A 23,470-nucleotide genomic window follows, 5' to 3' on the forward strand; every position below is an offset into this window, starting at 1 on the left:
AGAAAGAAACCGATAAAGAGATTTATGGAGACAGTACCTAACAGACTTTTATTTTGAAACTTCATTTTATTTGGTGATTCTAAATTGAAAACGGTTGTCAGGCAGTTTAGGTGCTCAGAGTGTGTGGAATAAAGACTTGATGCTATAATTTCCACTTCTGCGAGTCCTCTAGGGCCAGCGTAGGTCTGAGTAACATGAACGTCATCAAATGTTGGGCGCGTGGATCCACGTACATGTCTGTTTTTTACATTTCAGACATTTTCACAGTGAATACGTTACTAAAAGCCAGTCTAGTCACAGACTAGGAAGTCCACTCAGTTTGAACATCTGAGCTAAAAACACAGTGGTTACTATGGAGTGGAAAAAAGAACCGGCAATCAAAATTAGCTCTAACGAGTTAGACAAGTTTCAGACAAGAAATGTGCCACCTGAGGAAGGAGAGATTCAAAATCCATCCTTAGTGTGGGAGGCTACGGTATTCTGGTTTTAGTTTCAGATAGCAACACCCATGGGTGCTGCCAACGAATCACAGATTCACTGTGGTTAACTGGCAGCCTGTGATTACACTGCACTGTTCAATGCACCATCACTGGGGTGGTTTATTTAGAACTGTAAAGTAAAGAGATTTATTGCAAGACGAAGGTTATGTAGGCTTGTTCATGACATTTGAAAGAGCAGACCATCAGAGACGTTCTTCAGTTTATTGTTGAGCGAGCAGCTTGGTGGGGTGGCTTCTGGGAAAAGCCTGAGAACTCTGTGAAAACAAATCTAAGGAGTGTCCTGGGACGGCTTCGCTGAACTTTGAGGAGCTCACTAGTATACTGACAGAAGTAGAGGCGATATTGAGGCCTCTGTCCTCTTTGCACAGTTCCAGAGCTGTGAGCACTTGGAGGTAGCTGTAGCTCAGGTGGCAGAGCAGGTCGGCCACTAACCAGAAGGTCGGTGGCTTTTACCAGTAAAAACACCCAGTGTGATGAACGTGGGCGATGTTGTCCTGGTTGGAGAGAATAACTCGCCCAGACAAACGCATTTCCTCGGACACAGCTGTTCCTGCATTGTTCACAGTTTAAAGCTTGCTGCACAGACCTGCTCAGTTACTGCATCCACTCGAGATGAGTAAACCACTGAAGCAGCTGGACACGGATGAACAGCTGTTAATCAGCTGGGAGGATGTTGTGATTTATTGATCTTTTACGTGTTACTACTTGGACATGCAGGAAACACTAAAACATGCTCTGCTTCTCATTACTGCAGTGAATGTGTAGAAAATGTGTTCAAACAGTTAATGGTAATTATTTATTTTATTGTAAAAGCTTGTTACAGGAAGTGTTTTACTTTGAAGAGCACTTGATACTGTTGACCATAATATTGTATAACAGTGACTGTTGTTGTGATGAACAGAGATGGGCAGTACGCGTTACTGTAATCTGATTACTTTTTTCAAGTAACAAGTAAAGTAAGGGATTACTATTGCAAAAACAGTAATTAGATTACCGTTACTTTCCCGTAGGAACGCTGCGTTACTGCGTTACTAAAACCGTGATTTTTTGCGAGAATGTCTCAGGACAGTGACGTAAGCAAGAGCGCCATTGGTGACAACAGCTGTGTGCAGATCAACAATGGATCATATATCAAGTGTGGGAGAGAGTATGAGCGTGCAGCGTCTAAAGCGTGGAAGTAACAAAAAAAGTGACAAAAACATTAGTGTCCGCTGTGCGTGGGAAGAAAACTTCTTTTTACAGCGAAAAAAACCCCTAAACTTCCAACAAGCACCGAGTAGCTACGACGTAATGGGAAACTCACAGAGAAACTGCCGTATCCTTCCACTGACCGCGGCACACCTGCACCAGGGTAAACCTCCGCCTACCCCACTCCTGCTTTACAGGTGAAAATAGAGCAACAGGACCGCTGAGTCTTTGACTTTATTTATTTTCTGCTGTGTTTTACTTGCATCTATTTGAAAGACTGAGTGTAAACACAAAAAATATTTTATTTTATGTGCTGGAATGTGCAGAAAATAGGTTTAAATGTTAAACTAATTTCTTCCAGTCAGAGAATGTTGCAGATAATTAAATTTTTGCTTGATGCATAAAGTTAAAAGATTAAAACTAATAAAACAAGTTTTAAAAAGAGACTTTTCCATTTGATTACATTTTGTATGATGGATTATGCAGAAAAAGTAGAATTGGGCTGAAAGATCTATCACTTTATCACCTATTCAGGTTGTAAATTGTGTTTTTAAAAAGTAACTAAGTAACTAAGTAATTAATTACTTTTGAAAATCAGTAATCAGTAAAGTAATGGGATTAGTTTCTTGGGGGAGTAATCGGTAATTAGTTACTGATTACTTTTTTCAAGTAATTTGACCAACACTGCTCAGGAGTTTGAGCAACAGTGAAGAAACTACCCGAGCTCCTTTTAATGTTCTGACAGGTCGAAAGTGTTCAGGTTAGAGACTGTTTGGGACAAATCCACAGGAGCAACAAACAATTAAATCCACTCAATTAACTTTGTTATTTAAGAAGATCCCAATAAAGAAGAAAAATATTTTACATTGTCTGGCAGAGGTTAACACAAACAACAGTAATATATGGTTTAAAAAGTACGTTTAGAGCTGTTTGGGTCACGACGAATCGAGGCATGTTACTGAAGCTGAAGAAGAGTTTTCCTCCACAGACGAGTGGCCATGACATATTTAGTTTAGGAAAAGATGCAAACTGCCAAATAACAGAAAAACTGCAAAAGGGTTTTTAAGATCATTGCAGCATTCGAGTCTACATTTACACAAGGCTGGGCACATGAACTCAAAGAGAAGACACTTCTTACAAAGCTGGTGGTGTCAACCTTCTTCCTGCGCACCAGACTAGTGATGTTTTCCCCGTTGTAGGTAATTCCCTCCATGCAGCCAACAAAGTTCTCTTTGCCTCCTGAGGTTGGCTTCACAGACACAGGAAGTCCTCCAAAGCTGATCTGAGGAACACAACACAAAGCAACACTGGGGGATTCTGCATCTCTGCAACCACACAGAGTCAAACGATTCGCTTTTTAAGGTCTGCTAATAACAGCAGACAACAACCACTTCACTCAACTGTGAAGAGTAAATGAACATTTCAGGCGTTACACAGATGAACCGCAGTAATGTTGTAAACTGTAGGAACACCAGCAGGAATAAACGGACTATCAAATATACACAGTGAGATAAGCTCCGTACAGTGTTGTTACAAACTGTTTGCCTCCTTCCTGACTTCAGATTTTTTTGCACGTTAAACAAACAACAAAGACTTGACTGCAGTTGTTGCTGACAAGCGTGGCCCAACCAGTCATTGGGTTTAGGGTCAATCATGCAGGTTTGGATTTCTTTTACCGTTAATAAGAAACACCTTCATTTAGAAACTGCATTTTGTGTTCACTTGCACTCTTGCTGCAATCCTTCTGTTACAAAGACACCCGTCTCGACCCTCGCTGCCTCTCTGCACACTCTTCTTCATGCTTTGTGTGCACCGTCTGATGCCTTGGATGGTCGACCAGGTATTTAAGCTCACTTACCTCTGTTGCTTCCAGCCTCAACTTTGTACCTGTCTCACTCTCACACTAGAGTATCAGAAGTACCAAAGAAACAAACAAAAAAAACACTGGATAATAATGTAAATATAAACAGTAAACAAAGTAAACACGGGGAAAAAACGCTTAATTTTAACAAGTATTCTGATTTAAAAACATGAACACAAATGTTGGCTGACAGTAGCTCTTAGATGTGATCCTGAGGTCACGCTACGATGTCCACCACAAAGTATTCTATTTTTAAATGCGCCCTGAGCTCCCAAACAGCCATTCAGTAATGTTTTTGAAACGATGAAGTGATGTGAATTTATGTAGCCTAAATGATTAAATGGTCAAATTCTTTTGAAAGACAATATCTTAAATATTGAGCTGATCTTTCACAAAATAATTGAGCCCCAGGCATTTGAACTAAGTGACCTAATTATTTGTGAAAGCTTTATCATGACAGTGTTGTGTTGTTGCTGTGCCAAAGCAGGAACTGTGTGTGAAACATGACGAGTGGGTTCATTTCTGCCAGAATCTTTACTTTTCCTGTCAAAGGTAAGTTTCTTCCTCCAGCTTCACCAACAATCTGTTCAAGCAGTGACTGCAGAGTTACTCTTAATGGTGTACTGTGCACAGTGCCCTGAATATAACTGAACGATGGAACCTGTGCTCCGGCTGACAGGGCTGATGGATAACTAGGACATACATTAGCAGCAGATATGCGTACCTGTGCACACGTGTCCTCTAAACACTGAAGCCTCAGTTAAAGTCATTAAAAGGAAGTAGCAGATTTCACTGCATGCCTAATATAACCATAAACATCAGCAGAACCTAAATCATGCTGGAGACGAGGAGCTGAAAGTCAGACTACCTCCATATAATACGGTTTATATGTGAACAAACATTGTGTGTCTTCCTTTCGAGGTGACATCCAAACTAAGAAGATATTTTCCTCTTCAATTAAGACTTTGGAGAGGATTCTTAGAACCTAGCAAGTACTTCATTAAATAAGTACATCATAGGATCCAAACCCCCACAACCCTGACAAGGATAAGCAGAAGAGAGCGGATGGCTGGAAGCACGTTTTATTTCTATAGCACATTTAAAACCAAAGTGATTACACATGAATAAACAGGTTCCTGCTAAATGAGAACACACACATTCACAGTTTAAGTCAAATGTATGATTCACTGAGCCGTGTGGAGGGTGTACCTCGTAGTCCAGGTCCAGGTGATCAAATTCTCCATTGGTTCTGAACTGCTGAGTGTGGCGGTCTAAAGTAAAATTGACATTCCTGCGGTAACGCTCGATGACAACAGAGTGCCAGTGGTCATCATCCAGCAAGCTTCCACTGGTCACAGCCGTGTGACCCTGAATAGAACCGTTCTGGTTGCTGCCTGGACAGACACATCACATCAGTCATGAAATCAGTGGTTAATAAAGTTTAACAGAACTCGCTCTGATACAAACACCAAGGAGATTAGAAAGCTACCTAAGTTGATGCTGAGCAGCAGTCTCGCTCTGTGAAGCTCGAGGGAAATGTAGTCCCCCTGCTGCCCCTCTCCGTGAAGCAGCACCCCGTTTCCTGCTGTGGTGCGAAACTTCAGAGAGATGACGTCCTTCACAATTTTTAACTTTTTACTCCTGAAGCGGTAGGAGATGACCCCGTGCCCATCGAAACCAATCACATCGGCCCCTGAAAGATGCAAAAGCAAAAGTATGAACTCATTGAAACGTATTAAATGAAAGTTAAACACTAACATATAATTCAAAATATAGTGTATTTGTGACTTTCATCAATACATAGACATCAGCGATAGGAATACAAAGGTGTTGTATTCTGCTGGCCCTCAGACTTTGTAACACAACAACATACATTTGCTAGCAGACAGATTTGTAACTACAGGAACATATTAGCAGACGTCCGGCTGCATTCTCAGCCATCAGCAGCTTTCAGGAAAGATCTTTTCCTGCGACTTTCAGTCGCTCTAAATCTCGCCCTTAACAAATGTACTGGGGACACTTTCCACCAAGTGCAACTTCTTCTGCACAGAGATGGTTTTCTGCTTGCAGTGTGAGCTTGTTGTGTGTCACAGAACCTGTTACTGCACAGACTTTGCAGCTGAGCGTAATGTGCCAGTAGCATGCAATCATCATTTGTGGCCTGAGAAGCTGATCTGATGAGCAAAGCCTCTTACATCAACTTACTCTCAGCTACACTTGCATGACTGAGAGATCCAAAAAAATCCTAAACTTAACTATCTACAATCTGCAGTTAGAACAACAGTTTGCAGCTGAAAGTCCAACTGCTGCATCTCACATGGAAAGAAAAGAAAGAGAGCGAACTTCACTCAGAGATGGAGAAAGATGAGAAAGACAGGAGAGGAAGAAGAGAGCGTAGATTTAAAGGGAAGGACTGCTGTTAAACCGGAAGATTAAAGCTAACATGTAAGTCCTCGTGTTTTTAGATCACACATCTGTACACGTGACATTGTTTTGTATAGAAATATCCTTGTTTTAAACATGAACAAGGCTGAGACCATGATCACAGCTCCTCCTCAACCACATTCTGCTTTTCTGTCCTCCTGCTGAGCCAAACATTCGAAATAATACTGGATTCTTCTCTGGGCCTTAACCCACATGTAAAATCTGTTCACCAGCTTGGACAAATCCTCTCTTTTTTTTTCTGCCTGTCCCGTTTGGTTCTTTTGCATCAGAATTATTGTCTAAAGGTGAAGAAAGATGCCCAACGGATTTACTTTACCAAATGGACCATCCCAGCCCTATTGTTTATTTTATTTTATTATCACTTGCTAAATACGGGACAGACTTGACTGGGGAAGAGAAAGGGGAGAAAGTGTGTGAGCACCGGTGTGTACACCTGTGAGCATGGACGCGCTTGTATTTAAAGGTTCCTTCATGTAATGATCTGCAAATCGTCTCTTTCTGCCTCCAAGCCAAACAAAATGCCGCAGCCAGACTACTGACACGTTCCAGCAAACATGCTCACATTACTCCTGTTTTATATTCTTTACATTGGCTTCTAATAGATTTTAGAATTAGTTAAAAATTCTCGTTTTAACATACAGAGCACTAAATGGCCCCAGATTATTTATCCCAGCGTCTTACACGCTGCTGCTGGTTGTCTGCGCTCACAGAGTTTGTTGGTTGTTCCCTGAACACGGCTGCAGAGTAACGAGGACCGTCTACCACCACGTCTGGTGATTCTTTTAAAAAGCAGTAAAAACCTTTCTGTTTAAACAAGCTTTCTGCTGCTACCTGTTAATCTGACTGCGTTTCACTGACTTGTCTATATCGTCTATTTTGGTACCAAACGTTCAGTTTATTTTAGCCTTTGTGTGCGGTGCAAAAGATCTAAATAGTTCAGACAGATGCAAAAACTTGGCAAACTGTGTGGTGCACCGGTCAGCAGCACCAGAACATCTTTGGTCCACAGCGATGTCCATGCAGTCTGACTCCTGCAAAGGATTTTCATCCAGGTATTAAAATCCTCATTGGGTTTTAAATCCACTGTCGTGCTGTACAGAGGCACAACTGCAAGAAGTGTATATTTGTCCAACAAAGGATGAACTTGTACTTTCCAGTTTTCAAGAACTGCCTATCCTGTAGTGGCCAGACGCAGGTGCCCACAGGTCATGTACTGTAAATCTACATCCACATCACATGCATGGTGTTTCAATCAGGTATCTTCAGCTTGCACTTACAGTATGAGCAGCCATACAGCTCCAGGCGCACCCCGATGCGACCCGCCCTGCTCCACTCCACTGGGATGAAACGTATGTAGCGAGCCAGGATGGCATACTGCAGCTCGTGGCGAACTACACCCTCGCTGTTCACATTCCCTTCAAATGTCTGAAACAACATTTGTTTTAAAGAGAAAATCAGATCTAAATGTAGTTTTTATTCATTAGAAAATGAATCAAATAACATTAAACCACATGTTTTTTTTTCATTGGTTAATTAGAAAAGTGAAAAACACCTTCAGGCAGCTGTTGATGTGGTGTTACATTTAAAAAAAACAGAAGTCAAATCGGAGGTTTTGTCCTGATAATAACATGGTTAGTACCCATTAATCCATAAATACTGGAGACTCTAAACGGAGCAAATACACACCACAGGTCCACACCTGTGAAACTGACTCACACTGCAACATTAAACACAGGCTTACGTTACAGTGTGAGAACGAGGAGCAAAAGAAGAAGACTAGAAGGAAGAGGAGTAATAGTTTCAGTAATAGCACCGTGCCACAGATCTAAATTTAAAATATTCCACCTGCCAGGGTTTAGTCTTCCTAAACCCTGACAGGTGGAATATTTTAACATCAGCGTCGACTTGAAATGATATTTGTGTCGATAAGTCGGTCCGACTGATTTCCTTACCCAAATGTTTCCATCCTGTAGATAAGGTCTCCAGTTTTTCTGTGTGTCACTGTAAAGTAGCCGATACTTTGTGGTCCAATCAGAGCTACTATAGCAACCCTGTGTTGCTATGGCAACCACCTGCTTCTTAGAACCAAGGTCTACTTGTAGCCACGGGTAACGGTCTGTATCCAATGGCGACCACCCTCCAGAACCTAGATTTTGGGATGTTGTAAGTTTGGGAAGGGTTAAAGATGTCAGAGAAAAAAGTGAGTAGATGAAGAAAAAACGACATTTAGAGCCTAATCGTCTTCAGTGTCTGCACTACTTTATCTGGAGAATTATTCTGAGGCTTTGCCCACACGAACTTTAAGCCAAAAACACTGCACACATGAGCTCACATGCCAAATGTGATTTTTAAAAACAGTGAAAAAATGCCCACAGATGATGTATCTAAAGAATAAATATATCAATTCTCATTTATGTCTAATCTAATCATCTCTTAAATTAAATGGTCATTATTATTTTATACTGTTAACATTTACATATGCTCTCCAGATGTTTATAGTCAGGTGAGGTAAAACTTCACATGGGAACCAGTAAACCCACGAATCATGGTTATGTTTACAGTCACATAAAAAAGAAAAACGTTGATACCTGAGACGTTACTGAGCATTAGAACAGCTTGTTCAGTGTTCAGTGTTCGTTTATGACAAGATCAACACTTTATGTTGATGTTGAGTCCAAGTCAAAGTTCAATAAACATGTTCAGCTGAGGGGCTGAGCTGCATCTCAGCAGGAGTCTGCAAACCGCTTTCTTCTTCGACATAATTATTTAGTCACAATTATACAACTAATACATGTCGGCACTGTGAGCTAGAGCCTTAACAGAAGCTGACATTTAACACCAAAGCTGTGGAAATGCAGCCATGAATGGACCCAGAAACCGGTTTAATATTAACCCCTCCACAACCCAGAAATACAAACAACCTCATCCTCAAGATTCCCGAGGCATACCTTGTTTCCGGCTGAGTTTGGCATAACCGGCTCCGTTTCCTCGGCTGTATAGAGACGACCCGGTGAAGGAGCTGTAAGGAAGAGGAGTGGCCAAGCTGTCCTCACACTTCCCTGAACCTGAAACAGAAGCCCACAGATGTTTCCTTCAATGCTACCAACAGGCCAACGTTTTACCGTGTGCTGCACTTCTACATCGCATCCTCATCCAAGACACGAAAACAGCAGCACGAACTCACAGCAGTCGTTTGCAGCTGCTCACCTGCGTTTTCAGGTAAATATTCATAACTCCACGTAATCCGCTCTTCATGTTGATAACAAAGTTGGCTTTGAGGACATTATTTTACACTCTAATGAGAACTGATTGATGTGTCTTAATACCCAGCAGACAAACACCAAAATCCATCATTTGGACATTTTGTTCCACTTGTACAAAGAACCAATGTTCTCGTCTGTTTATCAAACAATTGAAAGCTGACTGAACCCACTCGTTTGTTCGAGCCAAGGTTAACACGACATCACCGACATTAACTCATCTGTATAACTGACACTGGGAGGTTAGGAGGAGTGTGAGGCTGATGCTGCTGATCTCAGCTCTGTGAACATTTGGATGGAAACTGATGAAACTGGGTGTGATGACACGGTAACAACAAAAAGATGTTTAATGACTGCGTCTGAGATTCTCTGATTAGAGTTTAGAGAGTTTAGAGTTCCAAGCTCCAACGTGTCCAGAACTCTGCTGCCCGTATTATTACTAGGACTTCTTCTACCCACCACATCTCCCCAATCAAGAAGCAACTTCACTGGCTCCCGGTCAAATTTCGCATCCATTTTAAAATAATTCTGTCTACATTCAAGGCTATTCACTCTCTCTCTCCACCGTACCTCTCTGACTTATTACAGATGAAGCTCCCATCCCGCTGCCTCAGATCTTCATCTTCTCTTTCTCTCTCTGTTCCCTCTGCTCGTCTGATCACAATGGGAGGGAGGGCCTTTAGTTGCTCTGCCCCTCGACTTTGGAATTCCCTACCCCCGGACCTCAGAAATATTAGCTCATTCTCTCTTTTTAAGTCCACCCTTAAAACTCATTTGTTTAAAATTGCCTATTCTTAAATTTCTGTATGTTTTAACTTTTATCTTCTATTCTTATCATTGTGTATATTTCCAGTTTTTATCTGTTGTACAGTGTCCTTGGGTGCTTTGAAAGGCGCTATTTAAATAAAATGTATTATTATTATTATTATCTGCTGAAACTACACACTATCTGCTATCAGAGGAAGAGAGCAGAAACACTCAGCACAGCAACATAACCGATGTATAACACGTGTGTGTGAGAGAGAAAGAGGGAGACAGGTGCTGAGCATAGTGATGAGCTTGCTCATATGCATTACAAAACAAGCCTCGCATGCATTCAGCAGCATAAAGAAAGGAGACAAACACGACGTCGTCAGCAGACGACCTGAAATCAGCGTCTCCACCTGATCTTTCTGACAGCAGTACGTCTGAGCTCCTGCTGCAAAACCACAATGATGATATTCCTACAAATCCAGTCTAACTGCTTTTTTAATCACATCGAAAAATAAACTGAGTGGTGCAGAGTTGATCTAGGCTCTAATTTAGTTTCCCGTGTGATGACAGCGCTGCTGCTTCTGGAAGCTGACCCGCCTGCAGTTTAGGGCTGCTCAATTAATCGAATTTTAATCACGATTACAATCTGGGCTTTCAACGATCATTAAAAATGACTGAGCCGATTATTAGCCCCTCCCTCGTGCTTTACTCTCGCGCTGCTCCGTTTGGCAAATCGAGCGCACCTCTCTGCATTTCGAACACGTGTCACAACAATTAAGAGCAGCGGTCCCCAACCTTTGTTGCCCCACGGACCGGTTTATGCCCGACAACATTTTCACGGACCGGCCTTTAAGGTGTCGCGGATAAATACAACAAAATAAAACTAGTACCGGTACCGAAAAAAGAAAATTTATTCATAACAGACGTGGAAAGACCCAGGAAAACAGAGTAAACGATAAAAACGATAACAAAATAACGCTGAAAACCGATAAAAACCCTGAAAACCAGACATTTCACACCTGAGCCTCAACGAACCAAACGACTCACGGACCGGTACCGGTCCGAGGCCCGGGGGTTGGGGACCGCTGATTAAGAGGACCCGAGGGAAGCTCGGAAAGCTAAGCAGAAGTTATTTGGAGAGGAGAGTGACTGCTGTTGGTTGAAAAGAGGTAAAAAACCTTCAGTGGTGTGGAAACATTATGGGTTCAGTCAGACGTGGATCAAGTGGACACAGTGTGTAAACTTTGCTACGGTGTCGTAGCTGCACCACAGAGCAACACTGCAAAGTTCACTAAACATAGATGTTTACATTTTTCATTTATTTTTTATATTGCAAACATTTGCACTGTTATCAGTATTTGCACTATTTTATATTATTTTTTGACAATCTTTAAAGTCATTATTCAATACATTGTTATTGTTAAATAAATATCGCCAAAGAATCGAGATCTCAATTTCAGTGAAAATAATCGTGATTATCATTTTTGCCATAATCGAGCAGCCCTACTGCTGTTCACCCGACCACTGAACAACCTCCATCCATGCTTTTGTTCTTCATCATCATTTTTAATATGCAAATGCAAGAAAACTGTGAATGATTTCTGATGTTTTTTCTGTTTCTGCACTGAACTGAAGTCTAAACCAAAACTGCTGCTTTGTTGTAGTTTTACATGAGGGATAAAGAATGAAACCAGACGACTGTACTGGGCCATTTCCCCTTGAATCAGCACAATTTGTCAACCGACGTCATCAAGGCAGACATTTGGTTCACTTTAGATCAAACATTCTTCACCAACTTTTGACCATATCCTTTTTAACCAGCTGTTGTGAAGTGATGAACATCGATGCTCCAATCACGGCTGACAAGGTCAAAGATGTTGACTCAGCTGACTTTTTTCAAATGGAAACAAAACTAAATGCATGAACTTCAACAGTTATTTGAGCACAGGCAGGAAAACCCAGCAACCTCAGCAATGACCTAAAACACAGTTTTAAAAATAACATGTAGGGGAAATTAGCCAAAAAAAGCAACAGAAATATTTGCTGAAAGGCCGTCAGCCAATTTATTTTGACATGATTATAAAGGCTGAAACAGTCGGAGTGTTTCACTGGCGCCAGAAATGACAAACGGATACAAACATATATTTAGGAATGCATGTACGTACAAAGAAACATATTAGAGGTCAGAATCAGCAAACACCCCACGGTACTGTGTTATCACCACACAGTATTATTGTATTCTTTACATTTTCAATACGCTGAGTTTCAGATTACGTCCTCTAAGTTAAACTGTTAGTTTTCTTGCTGCAAAATCAGACTATCGATCACAGAAACACTGTGACTGAAAGCCAACATAAATGTTGCCATAATACAGAGTCAAGCTGCTACTTCTGCTCCAAGTTTGTGATTAACTGGGGTAAAGTTGGCAATTACAGGCAATCAGTTTCTGATAAAACACCAATAAACTGTGATAAGTCATCAAAAATCACGTGTTACTGTCTGCTTAGACATAAATTCACATTTAACTATTACATCTGCACTCAGCGAATGTCCTGATTTATACAAATACCAAATAAAGTAACATGTTACCAACCAAAATACAACCAGCTGGTAGCAAGCTGAGCGCACTCTTGTAGAGAACCAGACTCGTTAGTCTGGTGGTATCGATTCTACTTACCAGTTCCAGCTGCACTTGCACTACAATCAGATGATTTTAGTTCACGGTGGTGGGAAACAGTCTACAGCATGGATGTGGCCGTTACTTTTATTTTTGTTGGGCAAAAATGCAAAAGTGCGAGTACAGGGGAAAATGCATCCAGAACAGAAACAGCTGTATTATGGTGATAACACGACTTCAGTTCTTTGCAAAGCAGACACGATGGAGCTAATGAAGACAACCTGGCCAACGCACAGAGCAGGAGAGCTAATGTTACGATTGTTAATATCCCAGAGAAGTCTGAGGGTGATGATGTATTTGGCTACATCATCCCAGGCTTTATGGGGAGGAACACTTCCAAGCAACGGTCATCATAGAGAGAGCACACTGCTTGGGAAGAGCGGCGGATGGGGTCCAGCTTATCCTTATTAAGTTTCTCAACTACAGGGATGAGGACAAAGTGCTCCGTTCGGCCAGAGACAAAGGGACTGTACCTGGATACTAGCCGAGCCTCCTTTTACCTGCACTACACCATCGAGATGATCACTTTCAACAAGGTGAAGAAAAAACTTTGAGAGAAGAACCTTGAGTACAGCAGCACCTATCCCACCAAACTGTGGCTCTGACATGAAGTTTTTCCTCCATCTGAGGTGGAACCTTTCCTGTCCAGTGTGGAAGAGGCCTACAGTAAACCACTGTTACACATGATGATGTAAACGTTGAAATGAGAAACTATCAGCTGCACCTTAAATGTCTAAACACTGTTTTGTTATATGCAACAACTGGTTATCATGCGTGCTACTTTGTACTATTTTCTGTGAACTGGTTTGGTTGTTCCTTTATGAAGCTATGACAGTACTTCTGAACGCTCCGCTAAGGCGCTCAAGGTTAGAGATGGAGTCCTACCTGCCCGCGTTTTTGTCATGGGGAGATTACAGGATGGCTTTTTCTTTTTTTTCCTCTCCACTCTCTCTGTACCACGTTTGACTCTGTAAGTGTTGGAAATCGTAAACATCTGGCAACAAGTCGCAGGCTTAGTCAGACTCTGAGCTGCTCTCCTAACCAGGGAAAGATTCATTTGCAGTGTGTAAACTGAACAGGACGGTTAGACTGTGTTTGATGTAGAGGGAGTAACTCCCCCATCAAAAAGAAGAAAGCATTAACATATCTTAAAAAACTCACCTCACTAATAGAGAACATTTAAAATCGTGCAGAGACTGGGTCGGCCATGTTTTTTATTCGTTATCCAAAGCTAAAGGTGTGGCTTATTAATAAAAACCATAGATGTTAAATTCAACAGAGAAAGACAAACATGGCAGGTTCATTTTGATAGACTGTGTAATGGACATGAACAGAATAGTACTGGTATCCTTGTATGGCCCACATTTAGATGACCCACAATTTTTTAATAGTTTAATACAGCAGGCAAAGTCCAAAGTGTTTGGGCGGTGATTGAACCCGTCAATGGATCGCTCCATGGAAAACTAGTTTCTATATCTCCGACCCGGGGCCTGACAGAATTGGGCCTAAGTGATGTTGAGCAGAGAATATTCATTTTATTCAACTGTTCCTAATACTCACTGAAGAACTGACATGTCTTTGGCCTCACAGACACTCCTCTACCATTTCAGATCACAGTCCTATAAAAATGGAATTGAAGCTTCACCAACCTGAGCCTCTTTCTCCTCCTTCTGGGTGGAGATTTACAGGATATTTGCTAGAAGACCTCAAAATTATTACTTGTATGAATACTAAACCAGACGTGTATCCAGAGGTAAACCTAAACACCTCCTCACATTCAAACATATGAGAAGCACTTAAAGCTTATATGAGAGGTCACATTATTTCACATGTCTCATATAAAAACAAACATAAATGCTTTGGAGTTCCAGGCTTACTGGAACGCTGTGATCACAATGACCCTAACCATAACCCTAGCTGTGTGGATTTCAGTTCTGGATACTTGGAGATGTTGCGTCTCTAACACTGCACCCTAGTCGGAGACACTTTGTGTTGCTTACATCGACTGCAGCAAAAAAGTGTGCACTTAAAAACTGGAAATCAACAGAGCCTCAGAAACACTGGATAAACGAGCTGTCATCATACTGCACTCCCCAAAAAATCCTCCATTCAGTCCAGAGGAAATTAACAGAGTTTGAGTGGACGTGGATCCCTCTCTGAATTTTCTAACACGACTGGACTTGAGGGACCGATCAGTGCTACTCTTCACTGGTTTGTCTACAGCACAGGTGTCGAACTCCAGGCCTCGAGGGCCGCTGTCCTGCTCGTTTTCCAACTAACCTGCCCTTGAAGCTTCATATTGGCAAAGCACACCTGATCCAGGTAATCAGCAGCCAGTAGGGCAGGGATATCTCAACAACAAGCAGGATGCTGGCGCTCGAGGAGCTTGACACCCCGGGTCTATGCTTTTACTTATTTATTTTATTCTATTTTGTCTCTGTGTCTTATTTATTATCTTTTAAAACAAAAAACAGAATGTCCTGCTGTAAAGCATACTCGATGCAAACCTTTGTTAATTATTGTATGTACTTAATTAAAAAACACGCCTAGAAAGCAGGGACGTCACAATACCAGAAGATTAGTAGTGGGAACAGTCCCAGTACAATTATGTGATTCCCATTTTGATAGCAAATTAAAATGACTGTCCCAGCTACGTAACCACAATCGTCTTTAAAATCAGTGACACGGTGGTGATAGACCACGAGAGGACACGACACAGCCTGATGTTAGCGTGGCTGCTGTAGCCTGTTAATGCTACTGTGAGCTAAAACAGCAGTTATGTTAGCTTAAGCATTTCTACAATGGCCTCAGAGAACACTTGTGTGTCTTTCACAGTAACAGAAGGGCAACACTGGAGGCTGCTTGATGTTGAATTGAAACCTGTAATTCTTTGAACAGATGCCAGACGTTCAGGTGCTCTGGTAAACTGGAAGCATTTTCTCTCCCAGTATAAAAAGCATGATAGCACTGGTTGCATATTATCCGTTGTTAACCTTTGGTCACTGACTTTGAATGCAACAAACTTTCATACCCGACTCTGCCCTTCTTATCACTGAGCTGGAGCAGCGCTGCCTAGCTGTAGTTTTCAGTGTGTATGCTGGGTCCTTATTCTTCTTCGTCACCACCAGCTGCATGCATGTGCTGCCCCCTTCAGTTCCAGCAGAACTGGAGCCTCGGTAAATATGCTGCTCACAGTACCTTATACTAAATTATCCATCCGTTCATTTCTTCCATGTGTCCACTTCAGAGTAACTATCGTCATGTTATCAGAATTTCTGTGTCAAAATCAATACGGGCTCTGGTCACAGCCCAATAAAAGATCACAGTTCTGTCATATTCAGTTACTCTTATTGGCTCCTTATTAAATCCAGAGTCAAATTTTAAAAAGCTCTGATGCCTATGGTTTTTGGGTTGGGTCTGCTACTGGTCTCAAGTGTAGATAAATGGGAAGGTTGTATGAGGAAGAGTGTTTGGCTGAAAAACCTGTGCCAAACCAAACATTTGACTGATTACGTCACATGAATACGTTAAACAGATTAATAAGATTATCCAAGTTACCAGAACCAGTCAAAAACAAGACAAAAGTCAAAAAGCCCGTGGATCATGTTGGCATTTAGAGTTTTCTCAACTTTTTCTTTATTGTCCTGTGTGCATTCATGATGCCTTTCTTCCCTCCTCCATATGTGCTTATATGTCCCTAATACATGTGATTAGTTCTACCTGCTTTATACTGTGTGGTCTTAGGGGGTCTCCCGATGCTCCTCTTTTCCCTTTCCCATCACTGCCCAGCCAGTCACCGGCCGCAGCAGATGGCTGCCCTTCCCTCAGCCTCATTCTGTCGGAGCTCTCTTCCTGTTGAAGGGCTCTATGTGACTGCTGGGGCTCTTACCTTTTGCATCAGCAGCTCCATGAACAGAACAGCTGCTGTGATCTAAATAAATACAAGCTACACTGAGACTCCTGCTATTTATAGCTCCATCTGTGGAGCATGCATGGATATATTACACAGTCACAGATGGTGTGTATTGGTCATGCTATTATTCTGATGTGTTGTTGAGATTCTGTCTAGAAGTCCACGGTGGACCGAGACACGAGTGTGTCTCCACGCAGAGCTGCTATTTCTACTGAAGCCCAATCCTTTTACACGTTAGACAGAAATATTGGTACGAGCGTAATTTTCATATGAATGAATGTTTCCAAATTAACCTCGGTTGCTACGGTAGTGTGTGTGTGTGTGTGTGTGTGTGTGTGTGTGTGCGTGTGTGTGCGTGCGCGCGCGCGCGCGACAGCCTACTTACGGGATGCTGAGGATGCAGCGCTGGAGTTGCTGATGATGTTACAAAAGACGGGCAGCAGTAACAAAGCGCTCCGATGAAACATGTTATCCGCACGGTGAACGAGACGAGCACAGACAACAAAGCAGGTGCAGGCGGGATCCCGTGCCGCGTTCCCTCCGCTGGGCTGTCTGTTGTTCCAGCGACACACAGCCGAGACGCGGTTTTCCTTTATTAGCAGCCAGGAGCAATGGTTGTCCGCCCACTGCGTCGTGTACGTCTTTGCTTTCTCTCCTGTCCCATCAATCTGCCCAGCGGCTCCCCAGCTGACTTCAAACGACACCCTCCGGTACCAGCCTGTGAGCGGGACGCGACTGTGCTGCGGGCCGGGCCTCGAGCTCCAGGTGCGTGGTCAGACAGTGCGATGGAGGAGCAATCAATACACCGCAGGAGCAATCGATACACCCCCACTCTCCACAATACTTGGTACGGTCTGATATGTACAACAATACAGGGTTCTTTGAAAGGAGGGGGGACAGAGGGGTAACAGAAGGGTCCGCACGCGTCCCGGAGGGAAAACACAAGAGAGGTGGCACAAAGCACAGAAAGGCCTGGAACAAAATATCATCTTCAGTTTATTTTTAACATAAAAACATGGAAATCAGCCTCCACGACAGACTCACACCACAAATTCAGACTAAAAGATACATTAAACACACAAAAACAAAAGGCCTGAATTAATATATAGAAATGGTTCGGAGTAAAAACAGGCCAGTTTACACCATAGCATACTAAAGACAGTGCGCTCACACCACAGATGTGTCCCTGCTCCTGTAAAGAGCAAAGAAATAAACATAATGAAATATTCTTTAGAAATGATCACAAAGCAGCTCTTAATGAGGCTTCAAGGATAAATGAATGATGACAACTTCTTTGTCTTATAGTCAAATTTCAGGACTTCATGAAATCCTTTTTACAATGTAAGCGCATTTTTGGGTGACTTCACTTCATGATCAAAATCAATAAACAAACAAAAAACAGTGTAAAAAGTATTTACACTCAGGTTACTCTCACAAAAACAAGATTTAGACGGAGCTTAATGATGGTACACTTTAAGACACTGTAATCCTTGGCAATGTAACTAAATGACACATTTTCAGGTGTAATGTAGTTATTTTTATGTAACATTATTAACATTGTAACTATTTATATATAATTAAATAAATAATAATTAAACATAAATAGTTACTAAACCCACTTCTGTTAGTGTTCGTTTCTTTAAGGAAGAACAGGAGAGTGATTATCTTTTAAAAGATTTCATTTGTTTCAGCAGTTGAAGTTTCAGCGCTGGATCAACGGTCTGCTCTACACAAAGGATGACCCTGCAATACACTTTTATACCACAACAAGAACAAGTCTGATTATGACTGTGTTCTTCTACGATGTGGCCGGTCGTGCCATCCTGCGAGTGGATCTTCTCCTGCACTTCATCCTCGTCTGACCTCGTCTGCATCTGCTCCTTTTTTGGAAAAAAATAGACAAAGAAAAAACACCTCCCTAACCTAACCTCGCTATATTAATATTATCTAGCGATTCTCAGCCTGTTGTTCTCTGCTTATTATCCAAGTCCGGGACATTCTGTTCGGACTCTCTTGGCACAGAGAAATATCGCCCTGACTTTAACTAGTTATGAAGTTTAAGCATGTTTGCAATTCCCTCTGCAGCTCAACATGTCAGTCTCAATATTCAACTCAATCATTGTGCTGAATTGATGCTGAATTGATGACACAGAGTTAATAAGCAAAGTTCCAATGTGTATATAAAAATCACAAAAAAAACTTTGCTAAATCATTTCATTCCTAACACACCGTCAGTCAGTTTCTATTCAGTGTGAAATCCAAACATAAGCCATCTTGAAGTATTTTACATAGTAAGGTTATATATTAATCTAAGGTTGCTATAGAGAGAAACCTAATGATTACATTCAAACAAGCGCTTAGCAACAGTGGGAAGGAAAAGCCCCTTCTCTGTTCCTCATGTTCCTTTTTATTCCCCTTTTTCGGTGGATTTCACAGTTTTTGTGTCTCTAACACTTCACAAAATGCTTGTTACCACTTTAATTTCACTTCCCATTGTCTCCCCAGCTGTGACCTGCTGAAAAGAAAACATGGCACCTGAAGACGGCACACTGAAGGAAACGTGGTGAACCAGTCACAGGGCCATGGGCAGTAAAGGCTCATTGATGCATGCGAGGAGCGAGGGCTGGCCTGTGTGGTTTGAGCCAACAAACGAGCTACTATAGCTCAAATTGCCAAAAAGTTAAAGCTGGTTCTTATAGAAAGGTGTCCCAGCACACCGTGCACTGCAGAGCTGCTCCAGACCAACCAGGTTGACTATGTTGACCTCTGTCCACCACCAAAAGCACCAACAATGTAAAAGTGAGCATCAGAACTGGACCTCAGAGCAATGAAAGAAGTCGGTCTGGTCGGATTGCTTTTTACACTGCATCGATGGCCAGGTGTGTGTATGTCGCTTACCTGGGAACAACTGGCACCAGGATTCACTATGGGAAGAAGGCACGCTGGCAGAGGCAGTGTGATGCTTTTGGCAAACCTTGGGCCCGTCCCTGGGGTAAATGGTAAATGGACCGGCTCTTATATGCACTACTCTACCTGAGCACTCAAAGCACTTTATGCCTCATTCACTCATTCATACAAGCTCCTTTTTCCATAGTTTTTTCCTAGGTATTCTCACATTCATACTGCATTGGAGATTAACTTGAAGTTAGTATCTTGCCCAAAGATATTTGGCACGCACGCTGGGATCGACTCACCATCCTCTGGTTAGTAGATGACCTGCTTTACCTCCTGAGCTACAGCCATCCCCCTGGTGGCTGGGTCTAACTGAGTCCATGCATCAACGGGTCAGGGCTGTTTTTTGGGGGGAGACCAACACAATATAAGGCAGGTGATGATAATGTTATGCCTGATTGGTGTATATTTACTGTATAGTTAGCAGAAAGGTCAGGTGATGCATTAAATAATGATATCATCATCATCTGTGAACTGACATAATGATCACTTCCTTTGCTAGCTACTCTTGACCAACTATAAGCGACTGAGCAGCCCAAAACATAACTAAATCCACCTGCTGAAACCAACCAATAAACAAACCTCAACAAGGGACCCCAGACCAAAACATGAGCAAAACGAGTCAAAAAAGCCTAACTTTGAAGGTCCAACGTAACAAAACAGTTCTAGAGGTCAACCTGGAGGTTGGCAGCACAAAAGCCGGTAATCTAACTGTTCGGGAGATCAACCTGAAGGTCGGCCACACAGCCATTAAATATTCCTTATTTCAGGAGGTCGACCCCTGAGGAGTCCATGGCAGAACAGTTCAGGGCGCCAACCTCTGAGCCAGCGGCGACAATGGAGCAGTTGAGGATGTGGAAGATGGCGGTGACAGAGTTCAAGAGGCCATCCATGACACTGAAGATGCCCAGCCGCTGGCCTGGAAAGTGGCCGGTGACGGTGAGGTACTAGATGTGGATGTGCGGGCTGAGCAGGACCAGACGAGGCAGGATCAGACGGTGGTGTGGCAACCACAGGCGAGGTAGCTGGACCAGATGGCAGCGTGGCAGTTGCAAGCGATGGAGCAGGTGGTGGTACTGCAGGTGACACTGATGGCTGGATGGACTCCTCGGAACCTACAACAGAGACAGACGGCTGAAGCGACCCCTCAGGACCTCCAGCGGAGACAGAAGATGGTTGGACGGGCACCTCGGATCCTCTAGCTGGAACGGATGGCTGGAGTGTTTCTCCAGAACCTCCAGTGGAAACATGAGGAGGCTGGATGAGCTCAGCTGATTTCATAACTGACGCAAGTAGTTGCTGGCTGGCTCCTCGTCTGTTCTTTCTATCTAAAATATAACAGCACACTGGAGTAAACTCTCTATCATCTCACACTTCTGTTTTATCAGTTTTCTGTTTGACGTTTATTCAGCTGTGTAAAAACTATAACTTTAATCTCAGCCAAACCGATTTACTGACGAACAAATAAAACACTGAAAAAAGCCAAACGATAACATTTTTAAGTTATCTAAGTGACTTATATATCATGTTTAACCTGAGTAGCGAAAGATCACGGGGGTTTGAAAATGATGTGTCGGGAGTTTGCTGTTCTCGCCGGCTCTAGTGAGCCTTGAACTACCGGTCAGCTATCGAGCTGGTGGGTAACAGACGTCTCCGAAAACATCGGAGCGCTTTTGCAAATATGTGATGTCTTGATAAACCGAGCAGATATTTGAAGTTTACACAGCTACTTTCTATAGTTGCAAACAGAGTTGCAGAATGGTACTGAGAAAGTCACTGTCCATCGGGGGTAGCCCCTCCCACAACCAGGGAAAGACTGACACACATCTGGTGTACTAACCCTTCCCATTCCTCCTTTCCGGAGCTATGCAGTCGATAGTGATTCCACAGCTTGAATAATTTCTCTTTCCTGTGTCACTGGGTCCGGCATGGTCAGGTCCTACTGGCACGATCTGTACTGGCAGACTGTGTGGAGGGAGGAAGGGGACCCAAAAGCAAACACTGAGGAAGACTGTGCTAAGGTTGCAAAACAAAAGCGAGCCTTATTTGGGCTGATTCATGAACTACAAAACCAAAAAGTGAGAACTAAGACCAAACTATGACTTTATAACTTTGACTGTGATTCTAACTGTGACTTAAACTGAGAAGTAAACTATGATTTTAACTGTGACTATGACACTAACTATGACTGTGACTGCATGGGGGGAGCGTAAGTAGGCAACCTGACAACTAACAGTAAGAGACACAAGACTTAAATACCCAGGAGGGTGATGGAGGGAAGTGAACACACATGGGGAATCAGCTGACACAATTGACCATAATGACACCACAGGGCAAGTGTAAACAAAGCACATAGAACATGGAAACAAGACTTTTGAAACAAACAGGAAACATGTCGAGACGCAGACATGCCATGAACTTGACAACAAGAACCACACAGGCATCAAACATGAACCAGGGAGACTTAGTACAGGGGGAGATGATATATAAGGATCTAAAAACCAAAGGACTAAAACGCCAACCTGGACATCGTAGAGATTTACTAGATAAGCTAAACTGAAACTAGAACACAAATGAATAACAAAATACAGTGAAACTCAAAAACGCTGCGGTCCCAGTACTGTGACACTCTGCTGGTTTGAGATCAGCTGACTGACCTGCCTTGAGAAACTCTTTCAGTTTTGCTTTGTGATTTGGGTTATTATTCATTTGCACTGTAACATGCTGTCTGATCAGATTTGCAGCATTTGGTGTGCACCTCAGAATTCAGTAGGCTGGTTTCACTGGCAGCTATACATGCCCGTGCCATAACACTGCCTCTAAACTCGTTGACAGATGATGAGATATGCTTTGGCCATTTCCAGTCATCGGGATACAACTTCATTTTGGTTTCATCTGTGCAGTTTGCAGATGTTTCCTAAGTCTAATCTGGCCTTCCTGTTCTTGAGTGTAACCGGTGGGTCACACCATGCTGTAAACCTTTTCTATTTCCATCTGGTGCCTCTTCATTGTAGGCTCTTACATGATACACAAACCTCTTGTTCTTGACTTGGTTAGATGTTGTGCAGAGGTTTTATTTAATGAATGGAAAATTCTGGAGTCATCCATTGTAGCTGTCCTCCATGGTCATTCAGGGTTTCTGAAGTCGCCGGGTTAGCCAGTGCATAGCTTCCCTGCATCCATGACTTGGTAAACAAGTCATAGTTTAGTATCTTATATGTGAGGTTGGAACTCACTGCAGACCAAGTCTACCTACATACCTGCTCAAAAGCATAGCTCAGGGGATTGTGGCAGTTTACAGTTTTTATTTACAAAGAATCTGTTTAGTACATCAAACTGTTCTTCTTATAACCATTATGAACTACAGTCATAATGGTTATAATTGACAATAGAACATATTAAACATATCCAATATTTCAGAAAAACCATTTTTGAATTTGATGGCAGGAACACAACTCGAATGTTATACCCTTCATCTAACATCCATGGCCAATTTGGAATTACTAATGAATTGCTGCTGCACAGGGAGAACGTTCAAATGTGGCGGGGCGTGGTCCGTGGCGTGGCTGTGGGGGAGGTTGGCGCACCTGAGCGGAATCAGCACGTCACTCCTCCCCTGCACATAAATGAACTAGGGCCTGTTGTTGTGTTGTTGCTGATGTGGATGTCGAGCTGTGAGCGGAGAGCTGCAGCTGTGGTTTGTACAGCAACCGTGTGTAAAGATGTCCTGAATGGTGAATTGTGGTTGTGTCCTGCCCCCTACCTGTCACACCATCCCAGTATCATTGGGCCCCAGCTGGGTTTTTAGCTACGAACCTTCTTGCTGTAAGTGCTGGAGCATACCAGACCCAACCCAGCTCAGTAGATACGGCGTGCTCAGGGTGATGGCCATCCAGATCCTCAGGCCAGTGTTTATGAAAA

General features: G+C 42.6%; 1 protein-coding gene across 1 annotated transcript in view; it reads right to left on the reverse strand.

The window, feature by feature from the left end:
• Positions 1–17,373, reverse strand: part of cntnap2b (contactin associated protein 2b) — a 45,145-nt gene extending 27,772 nt beyond the window's left edge. The window contains exons 1-7 of the mRNA XM_085253250.1: positions 16,983–17,373; positions 8,943–9,059; positions 7,947–8,140; positions 7,272–7,419; positions 5,039–5,242; positions 4,759–4,943; positions 2,827–2,970 (exon numbers count right to left, since the gene is read on the reverse strand). Coding sequence (XP_085109376.1) covers positions 2,827–2,970; positions 4,759–4,943; positions 5,039–5,242; positions 7,272–7,419; positions 7,947–8,140; positions 8,943–9,059; positions 16,983–17,064 — 1,074 coding nt within the window. The 5' untranslated portion in view covers positions 17,065–17,373. The remainder of the gene's footprint in view (positions 1–2,826; positions 2,971–4,758; positions 4,944–5,038; positions 5,243–7,271; positions 7,420–7,946; positions 8,141–8,942; positions 9,060–16,982) is intronic.
• Between the last annotated feature and the right edge of the window lie 6,097 nt (positions 17,374–23,470).

This window comes from Mchenga conophoros, linkage group LG18, assembly GCF_057382185.1.
Source record: "Mchenga conophoros isolate Kocher_MC1m ecotype Shallow Benthic linkage group LG18, M_conophoros_male_GT1.1, whole genome shotgun sequence".
Taxonomy (NCBI): Eukaryota; Metazoa; Chordata; class Actinopteri; order Cichliformes; family Cichlidae; genus Mchenga; species Mchenga conophoros.